Source organism: Grampus griseus (genome assembly GCF_964374135.1).
Source record: "Grampus griseus genome assembly, chromosome: 2".
Classification (NCBI taxonomy): domain Eukaryota; kingdom Metazoa; phylum Chordata; class Mammalia; order Artiodactyla; family Delphinidae; genus Grampus; species Grampus griseus.
The window spans coordinates 95,569,993-95,594,872 of NC_139018.1; the positions used below are offsets into that span (position 1 = coordinate 95,569,993).

Sequence of the window (24,880 nt, forward strand, 5' to 3'; positions counted from 1 at the left end):
GAGCATTTTTTTATATGCCTGTTAGCCATCTGTATGTCTTCTTTGGAAAAAAACGTCTATTCAGGTCTTCTGCCCTTTTTTTTTATTAGGTTGTTTGTTTTTTTGATTTTTTTTTTACCTATATATTTTGGAAATTATCCCCTTGTCAGTCATATCATTTGCAAATATTTTCCATTCCATAGGATGTCTTTTGGTTTTGTTGATGATTTCCTTTGCTGTGTAAAAGCTTTTAAGCTTAATTAGGTCCCATTTGTTTATTGGTTCCAGTCTTAATTCTGCCACAGGGTCTGCTGTGTAGCTTTGATTAAATTCTTTAATTCCTAGATCTAAAATTCCTATACTAGATCTAAATTGTAAAATATTTCATTTCATATACCAATTTAACATACAAGATGGATATTAATCCTTCCATTTCAAAAACAATTGTGTTTCTATATATCAACCACATGCAACTGGCACTATTAAATACTACCAGAAAGAAGGGCTGTAATTCAACTACTTTACCAATTTAACTAGTTTATACCTTAAAACAACATACACCAACAGTGTACAACACTGCATATTTAATAGCTGGTTTGCCTTAGAGGGTATGCACAATGCCTAGGCACTCAAATATTTTTTGAATCAAGGATGACCAGGAAGTTAGGCTAAACAAAATTCTACTGGGAAAAGGAAACTTTCCTTCTTACTTTCTATATTTCAACATTGTTTGAATTATGAGTTTTTCACAATGTAGATATTATATTAATAATGTTAAAACAAAAAATTGAGTTCTTTATGGTTTTTGTTTGCTTTTTGATTTTAATGGCCAAATTGGGCTTTTGATTATATAAAATTTTTCTAGCATAAAATGACAGCCATGTTTAAATGTTCCATTTGTCTATGTATTAGCACATTCTTCTTTTTTCTTTGGCTGCACCCCACGGCTTTCCCTGACCAGGGACTGCACCCTCATCCTCGGCAGTGAAAGCACAGAGTCCTAACCACTGGACCACCAAGGAATTCCCAACATTCTTAAAATTACTTTCTAAAGAAAATCTTGCTTCTAATATGGTACTGGCACAAAAACAGAACTATAGATCGATGGAACAGGATAGAAAGCCCAGAGATAAACCCACGCACATATGGTCACCTTATCTTTGATAAAGGAGGCAGGAATGTACAGTGGAGAAAGGACAGCCTCTTCAATAAGTGGTGCTGGGAAAACTGGACAGGTACATGTAAAAGTATGAGATTAGAACACTCTCTAACATCATACACAAAAATGAGCTCAAAATGGATTAAAGACCTAAATGTGAGGCCAGAAACTATCAAACTCTTAGAGGAAAATATAGGCAGGACACTCCATGACATAAATCACAGCAAGATCCTTTTTGACCCACCTCCTAGAGAAATGGAAATAAAAACAAAAATAAACAAATGGACCTAATGAAACTTCAAAGCTTTTGCACAGCAAACGAAACCATAAACAAGACCAAAAGACAACCCTCAGAATGGGAGAAAATATTTGCAAATGAAGCAGCTGACAAAGGATTAATCTCCAAAATTTACAAGCAGCTCATGCAGCTCAATAACAAAAAAACAAACAACCCAATCCAAAAATGGGCAGAAGACCTAAACAGACATTTCTCCAAATAAGATATACAGATTGCCAACAAACACATGAAAGAATGCTCAACATCATTAATCATTAGAGAAATGCAAATCAAAACTACAATGAGATATCATCTCACACCAGTCAGAATGGCCATCATCAAAAAATCTAGACACAGTAAATGCTGGAGAGGGTGTGGAGAAAAGGGAACACTTTTGCACTGCTGGTGGGAATGTAAATTGGTACAGCCACTATGGAGAACAGTATGGAGGTTCCTTAAAAAACTACAAATAGAACTACCATATGACCCAGCAATCCCACTACTGGGCATATACCCTGAGAAAACCATAATTTAAAAAGAGTCATGTACCAAAATGTTCATTGCAGCTCTATTTACAATAGCCAGGAGATGGAAGCAACCTAAGTATCCATCAACGGATGAATGTATAAAGAAGATGTGGCACATATATACGATGAAATATTACTCAGCCATAAAAAGAAACGAAATTGAGTTATTTGTAATGAGGTGGATGGACCTAAGTGTCTGTCATATAGAGTGAAGTAAGTCAGAAAGAGAAAGACAAATACCGTATGCTAACACATATATATATGGAATCTAAGAAAAAAGAAAGGTCATGAAGAACCTAGGGGTAAGATGGGAATAAAGACACAGACCTACTAGAGAATGGACTTGAGGATATGGGGAGGGGGAAGGGTGAGCTGTGACAGGGCGAGAGAGAGTCATGGACATAAACACACTAACAAACGTAAGGTACATAGCTAGTGGGAAGCAGCCGCATGGCACAGGGATATCGGCTCGGTGCTTTGTGACCGCCTGGAGGGGTGGGATAGGGAGGGTGGGAGGGAGGGAGACGCAAGAGGGAAGAGATATGGGAACATATGTATATGTATAACTGATTCACTTTGTTATAAAGCAGAAACTAACACATCATTGTAAAGCAATTATACCCCAATACAGATGTTAAAAAAAAAAAAAAGAATATTCCTTTGGCTGAGTTCAGTTTACCACCAGGTGGGGCAACCACCTCAATCTTGTCTTTGTCAGGCTCCTCAATTTTCAATTCCAGGCCCAGCTCAGCTATTTTTTAAAATCTGTAACTCTTAAAATAAAAAATCTCTACAAGGCTTCCATGGTGGCGCAGTGGTTGAGAATCTGCCTGCCAATGCAGGAGGCACGGGTTCGAGCCCTGGTCTGGGAAGATTCCACATGCCGCGGAGCAACTAGGCCCGTGAGCCACAACTACCGAGCCTGCGTCTGGAGCCTGCGCGTCTGGAGCCTGCGCTCTGCAACAAGAGAGGCTGCGACAGTGGGAGGCCCGCGCACCGCAAGGAAGAGTGGCCCCTGCTCTCCGCAACTAGAGAAAGCTCTCGCACAGAAACGAAGACCCAACACAGCCAAAAATAAATAAATAAATAAATAAATAATTTTTTTTAAATCTCTACAGTCCAGGTATTAGGTTAATCTCTAATTTTTTATGTATTAAAGTCTTTCAAAAGCAAAATTGTGAAAATTTTAGAACTGCTTAATAGGCACATAATTTGTCAATTCCTCTCAATACATTAATATGCATCCTTAGATTAAACCAGACCAGCTAAGCTTTATACCTGGATTGTATTCTCTTAGCTCTCCCTGCCTCCATCCTATAAAATTCATTTATCTAAATATGGCCTAATGCCATTGACCTATATCAAAAAGTATTGTAAAAAATAGCCTTATAAAAGTGGTCACCATATTTACTCTAAGGATGTTGTATATTACACTAAGCGTCGTTTCTATTTACTAATTTATTGGGTACTATTTTGTACCCAATAAATTTTTGTTCTAGGTGCTAATGAAATAGCAGTAAAGGGTATTGAAGGCACTCAGGTCTTTTCTCTGAGTGAAAAAAGAAGTCATTTGAAAATTTTGAACGAGAGACTAATAAGATCCGATTTATACAGTAACAGAATCATTCCACTATTATGTTGAAAATAAACTGAAGAAGTATAAGACTAAAGGCAGAGAAGGCAAGGAGACCTGTTAAGAGCCTATTGTCATAATCTTGGAAAGAGATGATGGTGCCCTGGACCAGGGTGGTAGCAGCACAGGTGATAAGTGGACAGATTCTGGATGCATTTTGAAGGTATAGCCAACAGAAGTTGCCAACATTAGATCTGGGGTGTAAATGAAAGAAAACAGTGAAAGATTCCAAGGGAACTGGAAAAAAAAAAAAAGGTAAGGTAGCCATTTACTGCTTTAGAGAAGGCTGGAGGAAGAGAATGTTATGAGACAGCTATTAGACATTCAAAAGGGAGATGTCAAAGAAAAGCTGGATACAGAAATCTGAAATCAGGTTGAGAAGGAGTACTTAAGGGAAGTAAAGGACAACCAGCAGAGCTAAGTAAAGAAACTATTTCAATGAGGAAGAAAAAGCAATTTTACAAGACAGAAAAGGAGAAACTGTTAGAGCAATGTGCTTGAGTAGATAAGAGGGGATGGGATCTGGGATATTAACTGGGGTTTCTCACAACTGCAGCAGTATTGACATTTTAGGCTGAGTAATTCTTCATTGTGGGGAGCTGTCTTGCACATAATAGGATGTTTATCAGGGTCTCTGGAGAGCAATGTGCTTGAGTAGATAAGAGGGGATGGGACCTGGGATATTAACTGGGGTTTCTCACAACTGCAGCAGTATTGACATTTTAGGCTGAGTAATTCTTCATTGTGGGGAGCTGTCTTGCACATAATAGGATGTTTATCAGGGCCTCTGGCCTCTGCCCACTAGATGCTAGTCCTTCCCTACAACCTTGTCAACAATCAAAAATGTCTCCAGACGCTGCCAAACGTCCCAGGGGGCAAAATCACTCCCAATTTAAGATCATCGGTACCAATGGAGGAACTGGCCTTTCCTGGAAACACTGACAATTCATCCATATAAAAGATGCTATGGTTACAGTACATGACAGTAATTTTAATATCTCCTTCTGATTAGATCCTCCTAAGTACAGATACAGTCAAGGCCAGAGAAGACATGAGGAAGGTGCCAGCATATAACAAAACCGAAGTCATTACTCCTAGGAAGATGTCAGCATTTTGTTATTGAAATGCAGAGACCATATAAGCTATGTGTGTCTTTGAACTTAGTCTAAGCCAAAACTTTTATGTTTTGGGGGAGAGGGGGTCCAATCTATGCCGCCTTGCATAATGCCCATATAGTTTCAGGTTTCCTGGGTTTCTTCTAAAATCACAAGAGGAAAACGTCATGACTTAGTATGAATTAAATTAAATATCATTCCTGAGAAGGCTCAATTTTTAGAGGAATAGCCCAAAAGGAACACATCTCCAATGATAATCTAAGAGGATGATATTTGTGCCTTTCAAATCACCCCACCAAATTATCATGTAGTGTTTAAAGGAGTCTGGTTCTATTCAGTGACCCCTTTATACCTAGTGACTTCTCCATCAAAGAGATATAAGTTAACCATATTTTTAGGTGTTTAGGATGGAGGCAAAGGGGAGCATTAAAGGAGCCTTTAGCAATCATGAAATGAGAAAGTTTGAGAATAAAAGCACAGTCAATTGGTTTCACATATTATACGTCAAGTGCCAGGGTTAAATGAGCTATCTCTAAGAGCAAGAAAATACAGTCACACCACCTGTGAAAGTTGCACCTGCCTCCCTGCTTCCTCAATAACAAGTCCTATCCTGTTATATCACAAATTAGGGATCCAGAGCAAAAATAAAATGAAAAAAGGATACTACAAACTCAAAAAGATTGAAAACCCTAAAACTCCTATTAAAATATTTAGTTTCCAAACTTGTTTAAAAAATAAGCCACAAAAAAATAAGCTAGAAGAGCCTTACTTGAATCTGAATTACAGATATTCTCTATTATTATCCCCTTTTAAACACTGCCTTCCTTTCTATCACAGAAGGAAATTAAATTGGTCAGGCACGACTTGTTTTTCCACTGCACCATTACTGTTGTAACCCAACATCCTATACTCTTTTTGATGATTAAATACTGAGACTCTGGGCTTCCCTGCTGGCACAGTGGTTGAGAGTCCGCCTGCCGATGCAGGGGACGCGGGTTCGTGCCGCGGAGCGGCTGGGCCCATGAGCCATGGCCACTGAACCTGCGCGTCCGGAGCCTGTACTCCGCAACGGGAGAGGCCACAGCAGTGAGAGGCCCGTGTACCGCAAAAAAAAAAAAAAATACTGAGACTCTGATTTATTCTAAAAGTTTCTCAAGATCCAAATTAAGATACTGATTATAATTTCTTCTTTTAATTGAAGTATTTACATATTTACAATGTTGTGTTAGTTTTAAGTGTACAGTTAGTTTCAAGCGATTCAGTTATACATATGTATGTATATATTCTTTTTCAGATTCTTTTCCATTATAGGTTATTACACGATATTGAGTATAGTTCCCTGTGCTCTACAGTAGGTCCTTGTTGTTTACTTATTTTATATATAGTCGTGTGTATGTTAATCCCAAACTCCTCATTTTTCTCCCCCATCCCCACTATCCCCTTTGATAACCATAAGTTTGTTTTCTATGTCTGTGAGTCTATATCTGTTTTGCAAATAAGTTCGTTTGTATCAATTTTTTAGATAATTTCTAAAGTCATCCTTCAAATACTCAAAAAGCTAAGAACAGAAAGTAAAGGAGTAAATCTATTTAGTGGGTGGTTGAATACCATCACCCTGGCCCATCTCCCACTCTGCACTGTACTCTGACAGTACCATCTACCAGATACTGAGGATACAATCATAAACAAGAGCCTCCTTCTCGACTGTGAGCCCAAAGAAGAACCACTACTTCACAAAGGCTCTGCATGGCTTAATCCCTGAGGATAAAGGAAGTCAGGCTCCCTGACTGTAGAGTCTGACCAACAGTCTTGTACATACATACAAGTGGCAGGGCACAGAGGCGCTAGACCTATATCCTCACCACAATCACTTTATGTTTCTGGTCCATCTTCTCTTTTGCCCCTTGGAAATCTCTAGAGAGGTCTGTATAAATGCCATCCAAGGTCTGAATAGTTAAAGAGAACCTAATTTAAGAACCTCATTTTACAGATGAAAAACCTAAAAAGTTTCAGCAATTTGGCCAATGTCATATAAGTAGTTGGTCTCTGACTTCCCATTTCTGAGGAGGCATTATTTGGGGTTATACCGGAGTTTCAGGGTAGCTGCTAGGAGTCTTCTCACTCTAGAAGGCAGGCTAATTAACAATCTACCTAGGGACATAAGTAAAAACTTATAGAACCTCATATTCACCTACAGGCTGACAGCAAACACAAGGCCACAAACTCTAAAAGATATCAATTTAAATAAACAAGAAGCTACTCTCCAAGAATAAATGGGCCAATTTCTCTTGGGAAATAAGCCCGTTCTAAATTCTTGACTTCTGTCCTTCCCTTTATTCTCAGCATAGACTGTCAATAGGTAAAGTCATTATACCTATTGATAACTAGCCAGTACAAAAGCATTTTTCTGTCCAACTCTCCAATTTCCCTGGCCAAAAGTGATCTCTTATTCCTTCTGAATTCCCACAAGAATTTAAGTGCCTCACAATACCACACAGCTGACCTGCTGTGGTTAAGGATACATCTTAACTCCCCTAGTAGATAGATCACCAGCTTCCTAAACTTTTTTAATAAACTCCCTGAAATCTGGACTATTTTTTTTTTGTTCTTTTTTATTATTTTTTTTAATCTCCACAGAGCCACACACATCCACGTGTTCAGCAAACATTTGTAACTGTATAAACAAGCTGATTATTTTCAAAGTTCGGTGTTGCCATAATTCTAGGACTAGAATGTTATTATGCTACAGTAGAATAAAAATATATCTAAATGCCAAAAAAAGGTCATATATGACATATATAACATGTAACATAACATTATCTTCTAACTTTTAAATAAATGTTTTTTCATTCATTTCATTCACTACTAGAAAAAACAAAAACAAAAGTCAAGAATGTCAGAATACAAATATATTTTCCTAAAAAGCTAAGGGTAATGTTTGCAAATCGTATTTTTCAAAATTCTAACAGTATTCGCTACTTAATAAAGAAGCCCTGTGGGGTGTTTTTAAAGTCCTGTGTTTTGTTTTCTTTTTTTAATCACTTTTGTGAAGGAACAGTCACCCAATAATGTATCTTTTATATCACACCACTCCTTGGCTTTTGTTGTTCTTACCATCTAGAAATGCCTAATACTACTCTGTCTTTCCAAGTGTCAATCTTTCATGAAATCTTTTATCTTCCCAACTACATGTGATCTCTTTCACCTGACTTACATTGTAATTATGTACATCATTTTTTATCTCTGCCAGTATATTATAAGCCCCCTGAAAGTGGAAATGACTTACTAATTTTTGTAAACTTTTTTCATCAATGTATTGAATTCATATCAGAATGGAGTAACATCAACTGCCCCTATATGTCTGAAAATAGTCTTACCCCTTAGGTGAAAAAAATATTTTAATTATATTAATAATCATCATGTACCATCACTATTTTAATTAATATTCTAATGCTTACAGAAAAGTAAAATAAAAAAAAACTAAGGACTATTTTCAGAAAGTAATAAACAACATAAATAAGGAGAAATTTAAACTATCTGTTGCATTAAGCCTTAAAACAGCCACTTTACCTGTAAGAAGGTAGTTGGAAATGTATCGATGGCAAAATAAACTACAACAAAGCTCATACATCAACCTTTGGACTACCTGGGACCTGACTTATTACAGGATAGCAATATTTCCCAGGACTTAGATCTTATATTGAAAAGAACAGAATGATCAAAAGGTGATATTTATACAAGTGTATTTATAAAATTACAATTGAGTGTTTTAAAAAACTCCTAACTGCCAAAACACAAGTAAAAACCATCACAGCCCACATGCTAGCACTAAAAGTACTCATCACTGGGTTTGTCCACTACCAACTGCATCACCATGTCAACACAGTAGAGATCTTGCCCTGACAACATAACCAAGCAGACATTCACTGCCCAGCCGATCACACCACCACCACCCACCACCTCCCATGCACAGTGCAATATATATATAACAGATTGTTTTTCAATTACAATGTCATGAACACTTCAAAATTCTTTTAGAACAATTCCTTTTCAAAAACTTTGCTTATATTGGGGCTTCCCTGGTGGCACAGTGGTTGAGAGTCCGCCTGCCGATGCAGGGGACACGGGTTCGTGCCCCGGTCCGGGAAGATCCCACATGCCGCAGAGCGGCTGGGCCCGTGAGCCATGGCCGCTGAGCCTGCGCGTCCGGAGCCTGTGCTCCGCAACGGGAGAGGCCACAGCAGTGAGAGGCCCGCGTACCGAAAAATTAAAAAAAAAAAAAAAAAAAAACTTTGCTTATAGACTCTGAAATAAATGATCTGCCCTATTTTGAAAAGGTCCTCAGGTTACCACTGGCTAGCTCCAAGACAGTCTTATCTTCTACACTGGCCATGTCTAGACCCTCCCCACATATACACACCCTTCAGAGCAAGAACTCTGACAGGAAAGAAACATGCTACAGAGAAAAGCCCACCAGATGAGAAGTCACAAGACCTCCATTCCAGTCCCGGCTGGTCCCCTTGTTAGTCATCTGACCCAGAACTAAAGTTTTTTCATCTGATTGCTATACAAATCAAATGGCATGCTCTACATAAAGGAGTTTTACCTTTTCTTTTAATTTCATTTTTACTATACTAACACAGGCATTGAAATAATTGTTAGCTGATTCCTGAGTACTTGAAAACAGCTTGTTCTCATTTTTTCAAGCAACTCTGTTCTTCATAGAGTCCAAAAGGTCATTTCTAGTTCAAGGCAAAATTATAACTGGATCAGTGTATTCAAAACTAAGATATTGGGCTTCCCTGGTGGCGCAGTGGTTGAGAGTCCGCCTGCCGAGGCAGGGGACATGGGTTCGTGCCCCGGTCCGGGAAGATCCCACATGCCGCAGAGCAGCTGGGCCCGTGAGCCATGGCCACTGAGCCTGCGCTTCCGGAGCCTGTGCTCCGCAACGGGAGAGGCCACAACAGTAAGAGGCCCTCGTACCGCAAAAAAAAAAAAAAAAAAAAAAGATATTGGGACTTCCCTGGTGGTCCAGTGGGTAACACTCCATGCTCCCAATGCAGGGGGCCAGGGTTTGATCCCCGGTCGGGGAACTAGATCCCACATGCATGCCACAACTAAGAGTTCACATGCCACAACTAAGAAGCCTACATGCCGCATCTGAAGATCCCACATGCCGCAACTAAGACCAGGCACAACCAAAATAAATAAATATATATATTTTAAAAAACTAAGATATTAAAATGAGATGGTGTGCAACATGGGTGTGTAAATGCCAAAGGGCCAAAATAATCAGTGTCACAGGGAGGCATCCTAAACCAGGTAAATTTTGAGTCATTATTTGGGAAAACAAAACGCAAGAATTCTCTTGTTGCAACATAAAAATGCAGGCTAGAGTGAGAAGATTGGTATGTCTAGAGCAGAGGGGCCAAGGTGAGGAGTATATATAATCAAATGTAAAGTCAAAGATGGCAGAAGAATATCTGACAAATTTAAATTTCACACCACAGCTCTTAGAAACAACTACATACTCTTGAGCCAAGAATGATATGGTGAAATGCTATTTGAAGATTATTATACCAGCAGCTGTGTGGAGGATGAATTGAAGTGATCAGAGATGTCAGGAAACCAGTTTGGAAGTTTTTAATATTAAGTAATACAAATAAGGTTCTACAATAATCTGGTAAATAAGGACATGAAAAGGGGTAAATCTGGTAGTCACTGCAGAGAGTCAGCTAGATTTGGTGACAGGTTGAAAGAGGGAGGTGGAAAAAGATTTGAAAATGATTCCAAGGACCTGGTCATGAGCAGCCTACAGCATAACCACACCTGTGCAGCACTAATGGTTCTGGCATTGGCTTTTCCAGACTGCACCTGAACCTGTTTAGCCCTATATACCAGCCTCACAATGAGACACCACTCTACCTTAGATGGAAACAGAAAACTACCACGACCATAATAGTGTGGAGATACCCCGTAAGCCAAGAGTCCAGATTCATTTCTTGATGGAGAAAGCCTGGGGAACTTCCTCCCCACATACACAACTAGAGGAGAGGGAAATTTCTTCTCTCTATGCCCCCCAAATTGTCTACACACTTGAAGCGCAAGCTCAACACTATATGGTCTTTCAGGTCACAAGTACACAAAACACAGATGACACCATTGGTAGGGATAGGTGTAACAATATAAGTCAGGCAAATTATATTTTTTAAGGGTTCATTCTAAACTGGTACAAAGCCAAGTTGATTACATTTAAAATTAAAATGGCCAGAAAACAATCTTATGGGGTTATTTCTAATGTATCACAATGTTAGATAAACTCTGCTCCTGAATGCACTGTGCTACATAATGATTCTGCAGTTTTGCAGAAGCTTTTCTTATTTCTGCAGTTTTAAAAACATGCTACTGGAAAGCAGACATCAGATCAGAGTGTTTCCCTTGTCTAAAAACATACCATTATGCTATTTCCAATTTCATCAAAGAGAATGATTATTAACAACAATGTGTATTTAATCGAGGTCTAATTGTCTACAGTTCCTTCCAAGGAGGACCATGTCTAAATTTAACACAAAAAAGAAACTCATGTTAATCCATGGGAGTCTCTCTGTGGGTAAATGAAGCTCTAGAGCTTGGTTTGAATTGGCTATACTAACAACATTCCATTCTCAAAAGGATTAATCCATCCAAGCTCCTTGAGAAACATGTCTATTTCATCCAGATTTTTAAGAGGTTCTAACACATTATCGTTTACATACACTTTAATCTCACAAACAGGAAAAACACTGTCATAAAATTTTCACATTGCCCTATCTTTGAAACAAACCAACCAGCCTACCTTGCAAACGGATTAAAATATTATCTAGGGAGGTTACCAAACCGTGATCTCGTCATAAATAAGAGCTCTCCAGACCGCTGTCACTCTAATTATTCTATTCTAAATTTCTCGGGGGCAGAGAATGAATTTTTCCATTTTCTTGTTGGAATTAAGGTTCTGCATATCAGGAGGTACGGAGGGTTGGGCTTAAAGCCACCGGCTCCAGCGGCTCCTCAATGTCCTAACACAACGGGCAGGGGGAGCCAGACGCAGCATCGCCTCCACGCTCCGCGAGGAGACAAGACCGAGTCTCTGCGCCTCCAAACCCAGAGCAGGTGCGAAACGGACGCAGGTGCGAAACGGACGCTCTGGGCTTTCAGCGGTTTCACCTTCCTCCACCACAGACCCGGGGCCATCCTAGGAGACGAACCGTCTGGTGCAGTCACCCCCGGGGCCCGTTTGCTGAGGGCGGACAGGGCGGTGGATTCCTCAACCTTTCCCCTGACTGGCAATTTCCTACAGCAGCCGCAGGAATCACAGTCCCACGGCCCGCCCCGCTAAATTGGGGTGCAAAGGGGACTCGGGTGGGGCCTACCAACACCTCGCAGCCTCCCGGGGAGGCGTGGGCCGGGGACAGGGGGTCTTGGCCCCCGCGTAGAGACTGCGGTCTCTCCCCCTCGGGCTCCCGGACACCGCTCACCGTGAAGGGGACATCTTCGACGCTGCCCACGGAATAGCAGTTGTCTCCAGGGTTGACAGCTCCGGTGAGGACCTGATGTAGATGCATCTCCAGAGCCCCGGCTGGCCAGGCGAACGCACTAGAAGACTGAACGAGCCCCGCTCCCGGCCCTCCTCCGCCCGCGAGAGCGCTTCCCGCTCCGCCTCTCTCGGGACCCACCCCGCCGCGGCTCGGGCTTAAGGCCTCGCCCCCCTTTTGCCTTCCCCCAGCCTGGTCCCAGCCATGGGAGCTCCTCGACCGCCGCCGCCGCCGCAGCTGCCGCCGCCCGGATCGCCTCTCGGCTGCGGAAGTGCCCGGATGCTCCCACTGCCTGCTGCACCGGCGCACAAATGCGGGAGGAGGGCAAGGGTGCTTGTGAAGTGGGGAGGGCGGAGGGGGAGGGGCTGGGGAGCGCGCGGCCGGGCGCGTGCTGGAAGGGACGCTCCACCCGAGGGAGATGGGCGGCGCGCGCGTCCACCCTGGGGGCAGCGCCAGTCGACTGGAAGGGTAAATCCCTCCTTCCGCTGCTAAACCCTTAGCTCAGTCCTCCCCCGCCCCGCGTTTGCGCGTGCGCGCGCAGAGGTTTCCAGGGCAATTGCGCGCGCCGCGCGCATCCTTGTCCCGGGATTGCGCGCGCAGAGGTGCGGGAATTCCCTTGGAGCCTCCAGGCTGCGGCCGCTGGGGGCGGTCGTGGGGGTGGCCGCAGGGCGGAGCGGAGGTCGCTCCGGGCCAAGCCGCAGTCCCTCTCCGGAGAAGCACCGCGAGTATGCTTCGATGAGTCTTTAATCCATTACCAAGTACACTGCATGATGGTCAGTGCAGTTGACTTCAGGAGGACACCCGTCAGCGGAAAATTCACCTCGGGAAATCTTAGATCTCTTAGGGCTTTTTTCAAGTACAGTGCATAAGATATTTTACTTTATGTAAACAATAAAAACATCTTGCAACTGTGTAGAGAAGCCGTACTCCCCTAACAGCAAATTATTTTGTTCCCACCTTTTGTAACGGTTGTTCTAGACAGCGAAAGGGCCCCTGGAATGAGTGACTCCTCTAGGCTCTTTTTTCATGCGCGATGTTATGGATTCTTGCAGAATCGCCTGAATTTTCCAGACTGTTAACCTTTGATACAGGGATCAGATCCATGCTCCAGTTCAATTCGTCACAAGGCTTTAAGCCTATACTGTGTGTGATTAAGTCACTGGGGCAAGGAAGTAGAAGGGACTAAGTTACAACTATCTATAAAAACAGGCAGAACGCAAAAAGTGTTACGATTGAGACACAAAAGTCTATGCACCACAGAAGAGGAAGAATACTTTTGACTAAGGGGATGGGTAAAGTGTTATGGAGAAACTGACATAAACGCTGCATTCAAATAGAGAAAATAGCCTAAGCTAAGGCTTAGAAGTGTAAAATGACAGGATGTGTTAGAGAAACAATGATTAGATTAATGTTTAAGGCTGAAGATATATAGGGTGAGAAAAGGAATGGTAGTTAACAAGAGATGGATACATCCAAGAGGTAGCTTGTGGCCAGCCTGAACATGTAGAGGTTTGAATGCTCCACAAAGAAGCTTAGATTTCATTCCCGTGCAGCAGTGGGGGGGGGGGGGGGGGTCCATCAAATGCTTCTGAGCAGTAATGTATAAATATTTTTTATTTTTTTATTTTTATTTTTTTTTGCTGTACGCGGGCCTCTCAGTGTTGTAGCCTCTCCCGTTGTGGAGCACAGGCTCCGGACGCACAGGTTCAGCGGCCATGGCTCACGGGCCCAGCCGCTCCGCGGCATGTGGGATCTTCGCGGACCGGGGCACGAACCCGTGTCTCCTGCATCGGCAGGCTGACTCTCAACCACTGGGCCACCAGGGAAGCCCCTGTGAACAGTAATGTATACACTCAGCTGCTTTAGGAAGGTAACTTTGTAAGGCCAACTGGCCCGAGGCAGGGGAACACAATCAGATTCACAGGTTGCATCAGACCGAAAATCTCCGGACCACCCAGTCCCAGAAACTGCCCTGGAGACATTCCGGACCACCCAGTTCCAGGAACTGACCTGGGGACTTTGAACCCCGCCCAGCCTTCCCGCCTTTCGAGGGGCGGGACTAACGGTCCCCCAGGATACCCGAAAAGACCACCAAATAAGGAATACCCTGCGCCCTCCCAGATTCACCACACCCCTTTCCCTTCTTCCCCTATAAAGTCTTGCCCAACCCTCGCCCGGGTGCGACTTCTCTGGCCGCTTTCTCTCGGACCAGTGAACCTCGCCCGGGAGCGCTCCCTAATAAAGCTCACTTGAAGCTTTCCTCTGTTTCGCGGTGCCGTTTGTTAAGATCCGACCTTACAAACTTCATATCAGTGTGAAGGATATTTAGAAGAGTGGGGAAGATTGCAGGCAAAGACCTGGCAGGAGTTGGTAATCTGTTGAGTGGAAGAAGGAATCAAAGATAATTCCCAATGACCTAGGGCATTTTCATTTGCATTTAATGGCGTAACTGTTCCCCGTCACCCAAACTAGAAACCGCAGAGCCAATTTCAGCCCCATTCTCTCTGTTGTCTATATCCAAGGATCCCTTTTCGAGGTCCCTAGTTCATGCCCTTCATCATACCTACTGCCCTTTACTTTCATTTAGACCTCATCATTTCTCATGTAATTACCCTAAAAGCCTCCTAACTGGTTTGACTGCCTTCCAACTCTGTGCTCTCCAATCCATCCACAGCTCTGCGGCCTGAGAAACCTTTTTAAGGGAAAAATTTCTCTGCTTAAAATCTCCACTCCCTACAGCTTCTGCCTAATCTTCCAGTTTTATCTCAGGCTGTTCCCTCACACCCACTATGCTCCAGCCCCACTGAGCTATTTGCTGTCTCCAGGGCATACTGTGTTCTCTTAATCTTCCCAGTCTTTGCTCTTTGCTCTGTCTGAAATGCCCTCCTTGCCCTTGTCGATCTGACAAAACACAATTTAGTTTAAAAGTCACTTACTCAGTAAAACCTTTCTTGTCTAGCCCCAAACACCTTGAGGCTTCTTCCTCTTGAAACACACATATCACATAGCAATCAAACTGTTGGTTTGTGTCTGTTTCTTCTACTAGAGTTGTAGATATTTCAAGTCAGGATCAGTATCTTATTTTCTCTGTGTCCCAGGTGCCTGAATCATAGTACTTTACTTGTACTGACCTACAAGATTTTAGGGCTTCCCTGGTGGTGCAGTGGTTGAGAGTCCAGCTGCTGATGCAGAGGACGTGGGTTCGTGCCCCAGCCCGGGAAGATCCCACATGCCACGGAGCGGCTGGGCCTGTGAGCCATGGCCGCTGAGCCTGCACGTCCGGAGCTTGTGCTCTGCAACGGGAGAGGCCACAACAGTGAGAGGCCCGCGTACCGCAAAAAAAAAAAAAAAAAAAAAGATTTTAAAGTGAATAAGATCACCCAATTTTTCATGAAAAATTTATGGGGTAAAAAAGAACCTGTTAGTATACATGTATTTATTTGTGCGTGTGAAACTGTTTAAATGATTTTCAGTGGTTTTGTGGAAGGAAGTAGTACATACTCATGTTAATGGAGTATACTATGTACAGTATATTGGGTTCTAGGAAATCACAAGTTCTGTATATTTAATTGTATACTACTAACCATGAATAAAGGTACTAAGCCACATTTTTTAAAAAATACTGAAAATATTGCAGACAACAAAATGCACACACTATGCGTGAAGTACCATAAAGGCAAATACTGGTGCTGCATCTTGGTACTAGCAACTAAACAGCATGCCACAGCATCAAATAAATTTGGGGTAATTCCTATATATACAGCATATATCAGTAAAAATTGGTATAAAGCAAGCAGTTAGATACAATAAATTTAAATAAATTCCTTTATAAGAAGGAACAGGGACTTCCCTTTTGGCGCAGTGGTTAAGAATCTGCCTGCCAATGTAGGGGACACGGGTTCAATCCCTGGGCCAGGAAGATCCCACATGCCGCGAAGCTACTGAGCCCACGCGCCTAGAACCCATGCTCCACAACAAGAGAAGCCACTGCAATGAGATGCCCACCCCCCGCAGCAAAGAATAGTCCCTGCTCACCACAACTAGAGAAAGCCCGCGCACAGCAATGAAGACCCAACGCAGCCAAAAATAAATTAAAATAAAAAACTTTTTTAAGAGAACAAAACATACAACAAATTAATAGATTTGAAGAAATTCCAACATCATGTTCATACATAAAGGCAGATATTTTACTAAACAGTAATACATGTTGAATAACAGAAAAAATGAATATGATATAGAAGCTACTGTTTTAGTGAGTAATAGCTGTATACTAAGAAATGAACCCTGGGTACTTCCCTGGTGGCGCAGTGGTTAAGAATCCACCTGCCAATACAGCGGACGGGTTCGAGCCCTGGTCCGGGAAGATCCCACATGGCGCGGAGCAACTAAGCCTGTGCACCACGGCTGCTGAGCCTGCACTCTAGAGCCCGCAAGCCACAACTGAGCCCACATGTTGCAACTACTGAAGCCTGACCGCCTAGAGCCCATGCTCCGCAACAAGAGAAGCCACGACAAGGAGAAGCCTGAGCACCGCAAAGGAGAGTAGCCCCCACTCGCTGCAGCTAGAGGGCCCGTGCGCAGCAATGAAGACGCAGACATACATACATACATACATACATAAATAGATAGTTCCCTTAAAAAAAAAATAAATGAACACTGTTTGTAAGTGTCATAAAAAATTTAATCTTCACCCTCAAAACTAGAAACCCATATTTTCAAAGCTTGAAACCCATTGCCACTACTGGATTTTAGACGAGTTTCTTAATCTTCAACTTTTGCTCCATTAGAAACTGAGTCAGGGACTTCCCTGCCGGTCCATTGGTAGCTAAGACTCTGTGCTTCCACTGCAGGGGCACGGATTCAATCCCTGGTGAGAGAACTAAGATCCCGCATGTTGTGCGGCGCGTCCAAAAAAAATAGAACCAGACTCAAGGAATTCCCTGCTGGTCCAATGGTTAGGACTCCGTGCTTTCACTGCTGAGGGCCTGGGTTCAATCTCTGGTCGGGGAACTAAGATCCCACAAGCCACATGGCAGTGCAGCCAAAAAAAAAAGAAAACTGAATCAAAACCATTACCAAACAAAAACTTATACTCAGATTGTCAATAGGATTTTTAATTTCACATTAGTTAAACCATTTTACAATTGGCTCTCATTTTACAACGTTCCATGAAGTTTTGGCCCATTCACACAGTTGTGAAATTGGAGGCCTCTTCCTTTTGGTATCAACTCAAAATCTGAAGCCTGCATGTACCTATACCTCTCTTCCCTCATGAATCCTTTAAATGACTTCTTGATAGCAACATCTCAAAGTTGTAACTGGCTGGTCAAGTCTCCTGGAATTACAGCCAAGCCTTTGTTGTCCAATCTGATCAACCAAAACTCATTCCAGACTAATATGGCAAGTTTTCTTAGTAGCCCACCCACTAGGACAGATTTACCACATTTTAACTGTCCACAGTCATTTCTTCCTTGTTCATCAACATTTTGCATGGACCTAAAAATAAAGTGGGGATTCTTTCTTCTGATCTGGAAATGACTTTCTTTTAAAAATTAGACAGGGAAGACATATGGGAACATATGTTTATGTATGACTGATTCACTTTGTTATAAAGCAGAAACTAACACACCATTGTAAAGCAATTATACCCCAATAAAGATGTTAAAAAAAAAAAATTAGAAACAGTATCAGTTTTGTATCATTAACAAAATATTCCAATACAACCGTAGGGTATGGCTTCTCATGTCCACAACTTTTTGTTTTTGATTGAGGTATAATTGTTATGTATTAGTTTCGGGTATACAACATAAAGATTTGCTATTTGTATATTTTGCAAAATGATCACCACAGTAAGTCTAGCTAACCATGACTAACATAACCATCCATGACTTCACATAGTTATGAAAAATTTTTTTCTTTTGATGAGAACTTTTAAGATCTCTTCCTTTAGCACCTTCAAATATGCAATATAGTATTATTAACTATAGTTGCCATGCTGTACCTTGCATCTCCATGACTTATTTATTTTATAACTAGAAGTCTACAAGTTTTAATAGTAACAAATATTGTACCTTTGGGGTTGGGTTTAATGGAACACTGGATGTCTGAGGTACTTAGTTTCCCAGCAGTAATCACATACTCGTGTGCACTAGTTATCAATTACTGTGTAACAAATTACCCCAAAACTTAGTGGCTAAAATCAACAATAAACACAAAGTTTCTGTGCCTCAAGGATTCAGTAGTGGCTTAGTTGGGACGTTCTGGTTCTGAGTGTCTCAAAATGTCAGCTAGATAATAAAAGAAGCTAGACACAAAAGACCACATACGGCATGATTCCATTTCAATTAAGTTTTCTGAAAAGGCAAATCTATAGACATAGAAAATAGATTAGTGGTTGCCTGGGGCTGGTAGTGGAATGGGAAGTAAATGCTAAGGGGCATGGGGTTTCTTTTGGCATGATGAAAATATCCTAAAAATAGATTGTGGTCATGGTTGCACAACTCTGTAAATTTACTAGAAATCACTGAATTATGCACTTAAAATTAGTGAATTTTATCATAAATAAACTGTAACCTCAATAAAGCTATCTAAAAAAGAAGTGTCAGCCAGGGCTGCAGTCATCTGAAGGCTTGACTGAGACTAAAGAACCCTCATCCAAGATAGCAGACTCTCTGGCTGCCAAGCTGATCCTGGTAGCTGGAGGGAGGGAGGGGAGGGGAGGCCTCAGTTCCTCGCTATGTGGTCCTCTCCATAGCACTACAAGACATAGCAGCTGGCTTCTCCAAGAGCAAGTGATCCAAGAGAGAGACCAAAGTGGAAACTGCAATGTCTTTTATAACCTGGCCTCAGAAGTCACACACCATCACTTCTACCATATTTTATTAGATACACAGGCCAGCCATGATTTAGTGTGGGAGAATATTCCCCCAAAGAGTGAATACCAGGAAATGAGAATCACTTGGTGCCACCTTGGAGGCTGACTACCACACCTAGAACTCAAGGATTTTATCTTCAAGCATTAAGGGGCATCATTTGTGTCACTCTTCTTCTTACCTTCAGAGGTAATTGGAAGTTCTACTCGTAAATCTAGAATGCTGTAATGCTGACCTTTGATATATCTGTTATCAGCTCTTTATTGGTGAACTATCTGTATGTTCTAAATATTGAATTTCCCAAGTGAGTCCATTTGTTTGATGGGTCTAATACCCACATATTTTTTTTTTCTTTGCCTTTTTTTTTTTTTTTTTTTTTGCAGTACGCGGGCCTCTCACTGTTGTGGCCTCTCCCGTTGCGGAGCACAGGCTCAGCGGCCATGGCTCACGGGCCCAGCTGCTCCGTGGCATGTGGGATCTTCCCAGACCAGGGCACGAACCCGTGTCCCCTGCATCGGCAGGCAGACTCTCAAGCACTGCGCCACCAGGGAAGCCCACATGTGTCTTTTTGAATTATGGGTTTCTCTGGGTATATGCCCAGTGGTGGGGTTGCTGGATCATATGGTAATACTATTTTTAATGTTTTAAGGAACCTCCATACTGTTCTCCATAGTGGCTGTATCAATTTACATTCCCACCAACAGTGCAAGAGGGTTCCCCTTTCTCCACACTCTGTCCAGCATTTGTTGTTTGTAGATTTTCTGATGATGCCCATTCTAACTGGTGTGAGGTGATACCTCATTGTAGTTTTGGTTTGCATTTCTCTAATAATTAGTGATGCTGAACAGCTTTTCATGTGCTTCTTGGCCATCTTTATGTCTTCTTTGGAGAAATGTATATTTAGGTCTTCTGCCTATTTTTGGATTGGGTTGTTTGTTTTCTTAATATTGAGCTGCATGCGCTGTTTATATATTTTGGAGATTAATCCTTTGTCTGTTGATTCGTTTGCAAATATTTTCTCCCATTCTGTGGGTTATCTTTTCGTCTTGTTTGTAGTTTCCTCTGCTGTGCAAAAGCTTTTAAGTTTCATTAGGTCCCATTTGTTTATTTTTGGTTTTATTTCCATTACTCTAGGAGGTGGATCAAAAAGATCTTGCTGTGATTTATGTCAAAGACTGATCTTCCTATGTTTTCCTCTAAGAGTTTTATAGTGTCCGGTCTTACATTTAGGTCTCTAATCCATTTTGAGTTTATTTTTGTGTATGGTGCTACGGAGTGTTCTAATTTCATCCTTTTATATGTAGCTGTCCAGTTTTCCCAGCACCACTTATTAAAGAGACTGTCTTTTCTCCATTGTATATCCTTGCCTCCTTTGTCGTAGACTAGTTGGCCATAGGTGCATGGGTTTATCTCTGGGCTTTCTATCCTGTTCCATTTATCTGTATTTCTGCTTTTGTGCAAGTACCATATTGTCCTGATTACTGTAGCTTTGTAGTATAGTCTGAAGTCAGGAAGTCTGATTCCTCCAGGTCCGTTTTTTTTCCCTCAGGACTGCTTTGGCTATTCGGGGTCTTTTGTATCTCCATACAAATTTTAAGATTTTCTGTTCTAGTTCTATAAAAAATGCCACTGGTAATTTTATAGGGATTGCATTGAATTGGTACATTGCTTTGGGTAGTACAGTCATCTTCACAATATTGATTCTTCCAATCCAAGAACATGGTATATCTCTCCATCTCTTTGTGTCATCTTTGATTTCTTTCATCAGTGTCTTATCGTTTTCTGAGTACAGGTCTTTTACCTCCTTAGGTAGATTTATTCCTGGGTATTTTATTCTTTTTGTTGCAATGGTGAATGGGATTGTTTCCTTAATTTCTCTTTCTGATCTTTCATTGTTAATGTATAGGAATGCAAGAGATTTCTGTGTATTCCTTTTGTATCCTGCAATGTTACCAAATTCATTAATTAGCTCTAGTAATTTTCTGGTGGCATCTTTAGGATTCTCTATGTATAGTATCATCTCATCTGCAAACAGTGACAGCTTTACTTCTTCTTTTCCAATTTCTTTTCCTTTTATTTCTTTTCCTTCTCTGATTGCCGTGGCTAGGACTTCCAAAACTCTGTTGAATAATAGTGGCAAGAGTGGACATCCTTGTCTTGTTCCTCATCTTAGAGGAAATGCTTTCAGTTTCTCACCATTGAGAATGATGTTTGCTGTGCGACTGTCATATAAGACCTTTATTATGTTGAGGTAGTTTCCCTCTATGCCCACTTTCTGGAGAGTTTTTATCATAAGTGGGTGTTGAATTTTGTCAAAAGCTTTTTCTGCATCTATTGAGATGATCATATGGGTTTTAGTCTTCAATTTGTTAATATGATGTATCACATTGATTGATTTGTGTATATTGAAGAATCCTTGAATCCCTGGGATAAATCCCACTTGATCATGGTGTATGATCCTTTTAATGTGCTGCTGGATTCTGTTTGCTAGTATTTCGTTGAGGAGTTTTGCATCTAAGTTCATCAGTGATATTGGTCTGTAATTTTCTTTTTTTGTAGTATCTTTGTCTGGTTTTGGTATCAGGGTGATGGTGGCCTCTTAGAATGAGTTTGGGAGTATTCCTTCCTCTGCAATTTTTTGGAAGAGTTTGAGGAGGATGGGTGTTAGCTCTTCTCTAAATGTTTGGTAGAATTCACCTGTGAAGCCATCTGGTCCTGGACTTTTGTTTGTTGGAAGATTTTTAATCACAGTTTCAATTCCATTACTTGTGATTGGTCTGTTAATATTTTCTAGTTCTTCCTGGTTCAGTCTTGGAAGGTTATACCTTTCTAAGAATTTGTCTCTTTCTTCCAGGTTGCCCATTTTATTGGCATACAGTTGCTTGTAACAGTCTCTTAAGATGCTTTGTATTTCTGTGGTGTCCATTGTAACTTCTCCTTTTTCATTTCTAATTTTGTTGATTTGAGTCCTCTTCCTGTATTTCTTGATAAGTCTGGCTAAAGATTTGTCAATTTTGTTTATCTTCTCAAAGAACCAGCTTTTAGTTTTATTGATCTTTGCCATTGTTTTCTTTGTTTCTATTTCATTTATTTCTGCTCTGATCTTTATGATTTCTTTCCTTCTACTAACTTTGGATTTTGTTTGTTCTTCTTTCTCTAGTTCCTTTAGGTGTAAGATTAGATTGTTTATTTGAGATTTTTCTTGTTTCTTGAGGTAGGCTGGTATTGCTATAAACTTCCTTCTTAGAACTACTTTTGCTGCATCCCATAGGTTTTGGACCATTGTATTTTCATTGTCATTTGTCTCTAGGTATTTTGTGATTTCCTCTTTGATTTCTTCAGTGATCTCTTGGTTATTTAGTAATGTATTGTTTAGCCTCCATGTGTTTGTGTTTTTTTCCCTGTAACTGATTTCTAATCTCATAGCATTGTGGTCAGAAAAGATGCTTGATATGATTTCAATTTTCTTAAATTTACCGAGGCTTGATTTGTGACCCAACATGTGATCTATCCTGGAGAATGTTCCATGTGCACTTGAGAGGAAAGTGTAATCTGCTGTTTTTGGATGGAATGTCCTATAAATATCAATTAACTCTATCTGGTCTATTGTGTCATTTAAAGCTTGTGTTTCCTTATTAATTTTCTGTCTGGATGATCTGTCCATTGGTGTAAGTGAGGTGTTAAAGTCCCCCACTCTTATTGTGTTACTGTCGATTTCCTCTTTTATAGCTGTTAGCAGTTGCCTTATGTATTGAGGTGCTCGTATGTTGGGTGCATATATATTTATAATTGTTATATCTTCTTCTTGGATTGATCCCTTGATCATTATGTAGTGTCCTTCCTTGTCTCTTGTAACATTCTTTATTTTAAAGTCTATTTTATCTGATATGAGTATTGCTCCTCCAGCTTTCTTTTGATTTCCATTTGCAAGGAATATCTTTTTCCATCTCCTCACTTTCAGTCTGTATGTGTCCCTAGGTCTGAAATACGTCTCTAGTAACCAGCATATATATGGGTCTTGTTTTTGTATCCATTCAGCAAGGCTGTGTCTTTTGGTTGGAGCATTTAATCCTTTCATGTTTAAGGTAATTATCGGTATGTATGTTCCTATTTCCATTTTCTCAATTGTTTTGGGTTTGTTTTTGTAGGTCCTTTTCTTCTCTTGTGTTTCCCACTTAGAAGAGCTCCTTTAGGATTTGTTGTAGAGCTGGTTTGGCAGTGCTGAATTCTCTTAGCTTTTGCTTGTCTGTAAAGCTCTTGATTTCTCTGTCAAATCTGAATGAGATCCTTGCTGGATACAGTAATCTTGGTTACAGGTTCTTCCCTTTCATCTCTTTAAATATATCGTGCCACTCTCTTCTGGCTTGTAGTTTCTGCTGAGAAATCAGCTGTTAACCTTATGGGTATTCCCTTGTATGTTATTTGTCATTTTTCCCTTGTTGCTTTCAATAATTTTTCTTTGTCTTTAATTTTTGCCAGTTTGATTACTATGTGTCTCAGCATGTTTCTCCTTGGGTTTATCCTGTATGGGACTCTCTGTGCTTCCTGGACTTGGGTGGCTATTTCCTTTCCCATGTTAGGGAACTTTTTGACTACGATCTCTTCAAATATTTTCTCTTGTCCTTTCTCTCTCTCTTCTCCTCTGGGATCCCTATAATGTGAATGTTGTTGCATTTAATGTTGTCCCTGAGGTGTCTTAGGCTGTCTTCATTTCTTTTCATTCTTTTTTATTTATTCTGTTCCATGGCAGTGAATTCCACCATTCTCTCTTCCAGGTCACTTATCCGTTCTTCTGCCTCAGTTATTCTGCTATTGATTCCTTCTAGTGTAGTTTTCATTTCAGTTATTGTATTGTTGATCTCTGTTTGATTGTTCTTTAATTCTTTTAGGTCTTTGTTAAACATTTCTTGCATCTTCCTGATCTTTGCCTCCGCTGTTTTCCCGAGTTACTGGATCATCTTCACTATCATTATTCTGAATTCTTTTTCTGGAAGGTTGCCTATCTCCACTCATTTAGTTGTTTTTCTGGGGTTTTATCTTGTTCCTTCATCTGGTACAAAGTCCTCTGCCTTTTCATTTTGTCTATCTTTCTGTCAATGTGGTTTTCCTTCCACAGGCTGCAGAATTTTAGTTCTTCTTGCTTCTGCTATCTGCCCTCTGCTGGATCGGCTTATGCCTCTTAAACAATGGGAGCCAAAGGGACTCCCTCTACAGACACACCACAACTAATTTCTTCTGCCTGCAGTTTTTTCTTCCCTCCCTCTTCTCCCCCAGCTATAATTTCACCTCAGTTCAACTCTTATTTTCAAACCCCAGCTTAAAAATCACCTCCTAGGTGAAATCTTAGCTCCCCAGAGATGGCAAATAAATTGATCCCACCTGTGTTCACAAAAATCTTCATGCCTCCATTATAGGACTTATCACATTATTTCTATTAAAGTATACTTTTTCAAAGAGCCGAAAGCACCACTACTATGCAAATATAAAATGAAATTGTGCCAAATATTTTATTCAGCTCACTCATTAATGAGGAAACCAGTAAGATGTTAAAACAAGTTTATCTTCACTTACAGAGATTTATATGCTCTGCCTGGCAACATTCATTTGCATTGCTATGAACATGAATTATTTGTATTGCTATTAGCTTCCTAAAATTTAACTTCTACTCTCACAGAGTTTTAAAGTAGCCTAGTCAATAGAAAATCAATCAAAAAGAATAAGATAATCCCTAAAGTTCCCCCAACACT

General features: G+C 40.9%; 1 protein-coding gene across 8 annotated transcripts in view; it reads right to left on the reverse strand.

Moving 5' to 3' along the window:
• DMXL2 (Dmx like 2) overlaps positions 1-12,291 on the reverse strand; it is a gene marked incomplete at both ends in the record, with an annotated part of 159,764 nt that extends 147,473 nt beyond the window's left edge. For all 8 annotated transcript variants that reach the window (XM_082647540.1, XM_082647539.1, XM_082647536.1 and 5 more), the window contains one exon: positions 12,205-12,291. In XM_082647540.1, the coding sequence (XP_082503666.1) occupies positions 12,205-12,291 (87 nt within the window). The remainder of the gene's footprint in view (positions 1-12,204) is intronic.
• Positions 12,292-24,880: the final 12,589 nt, after the last annotated feature.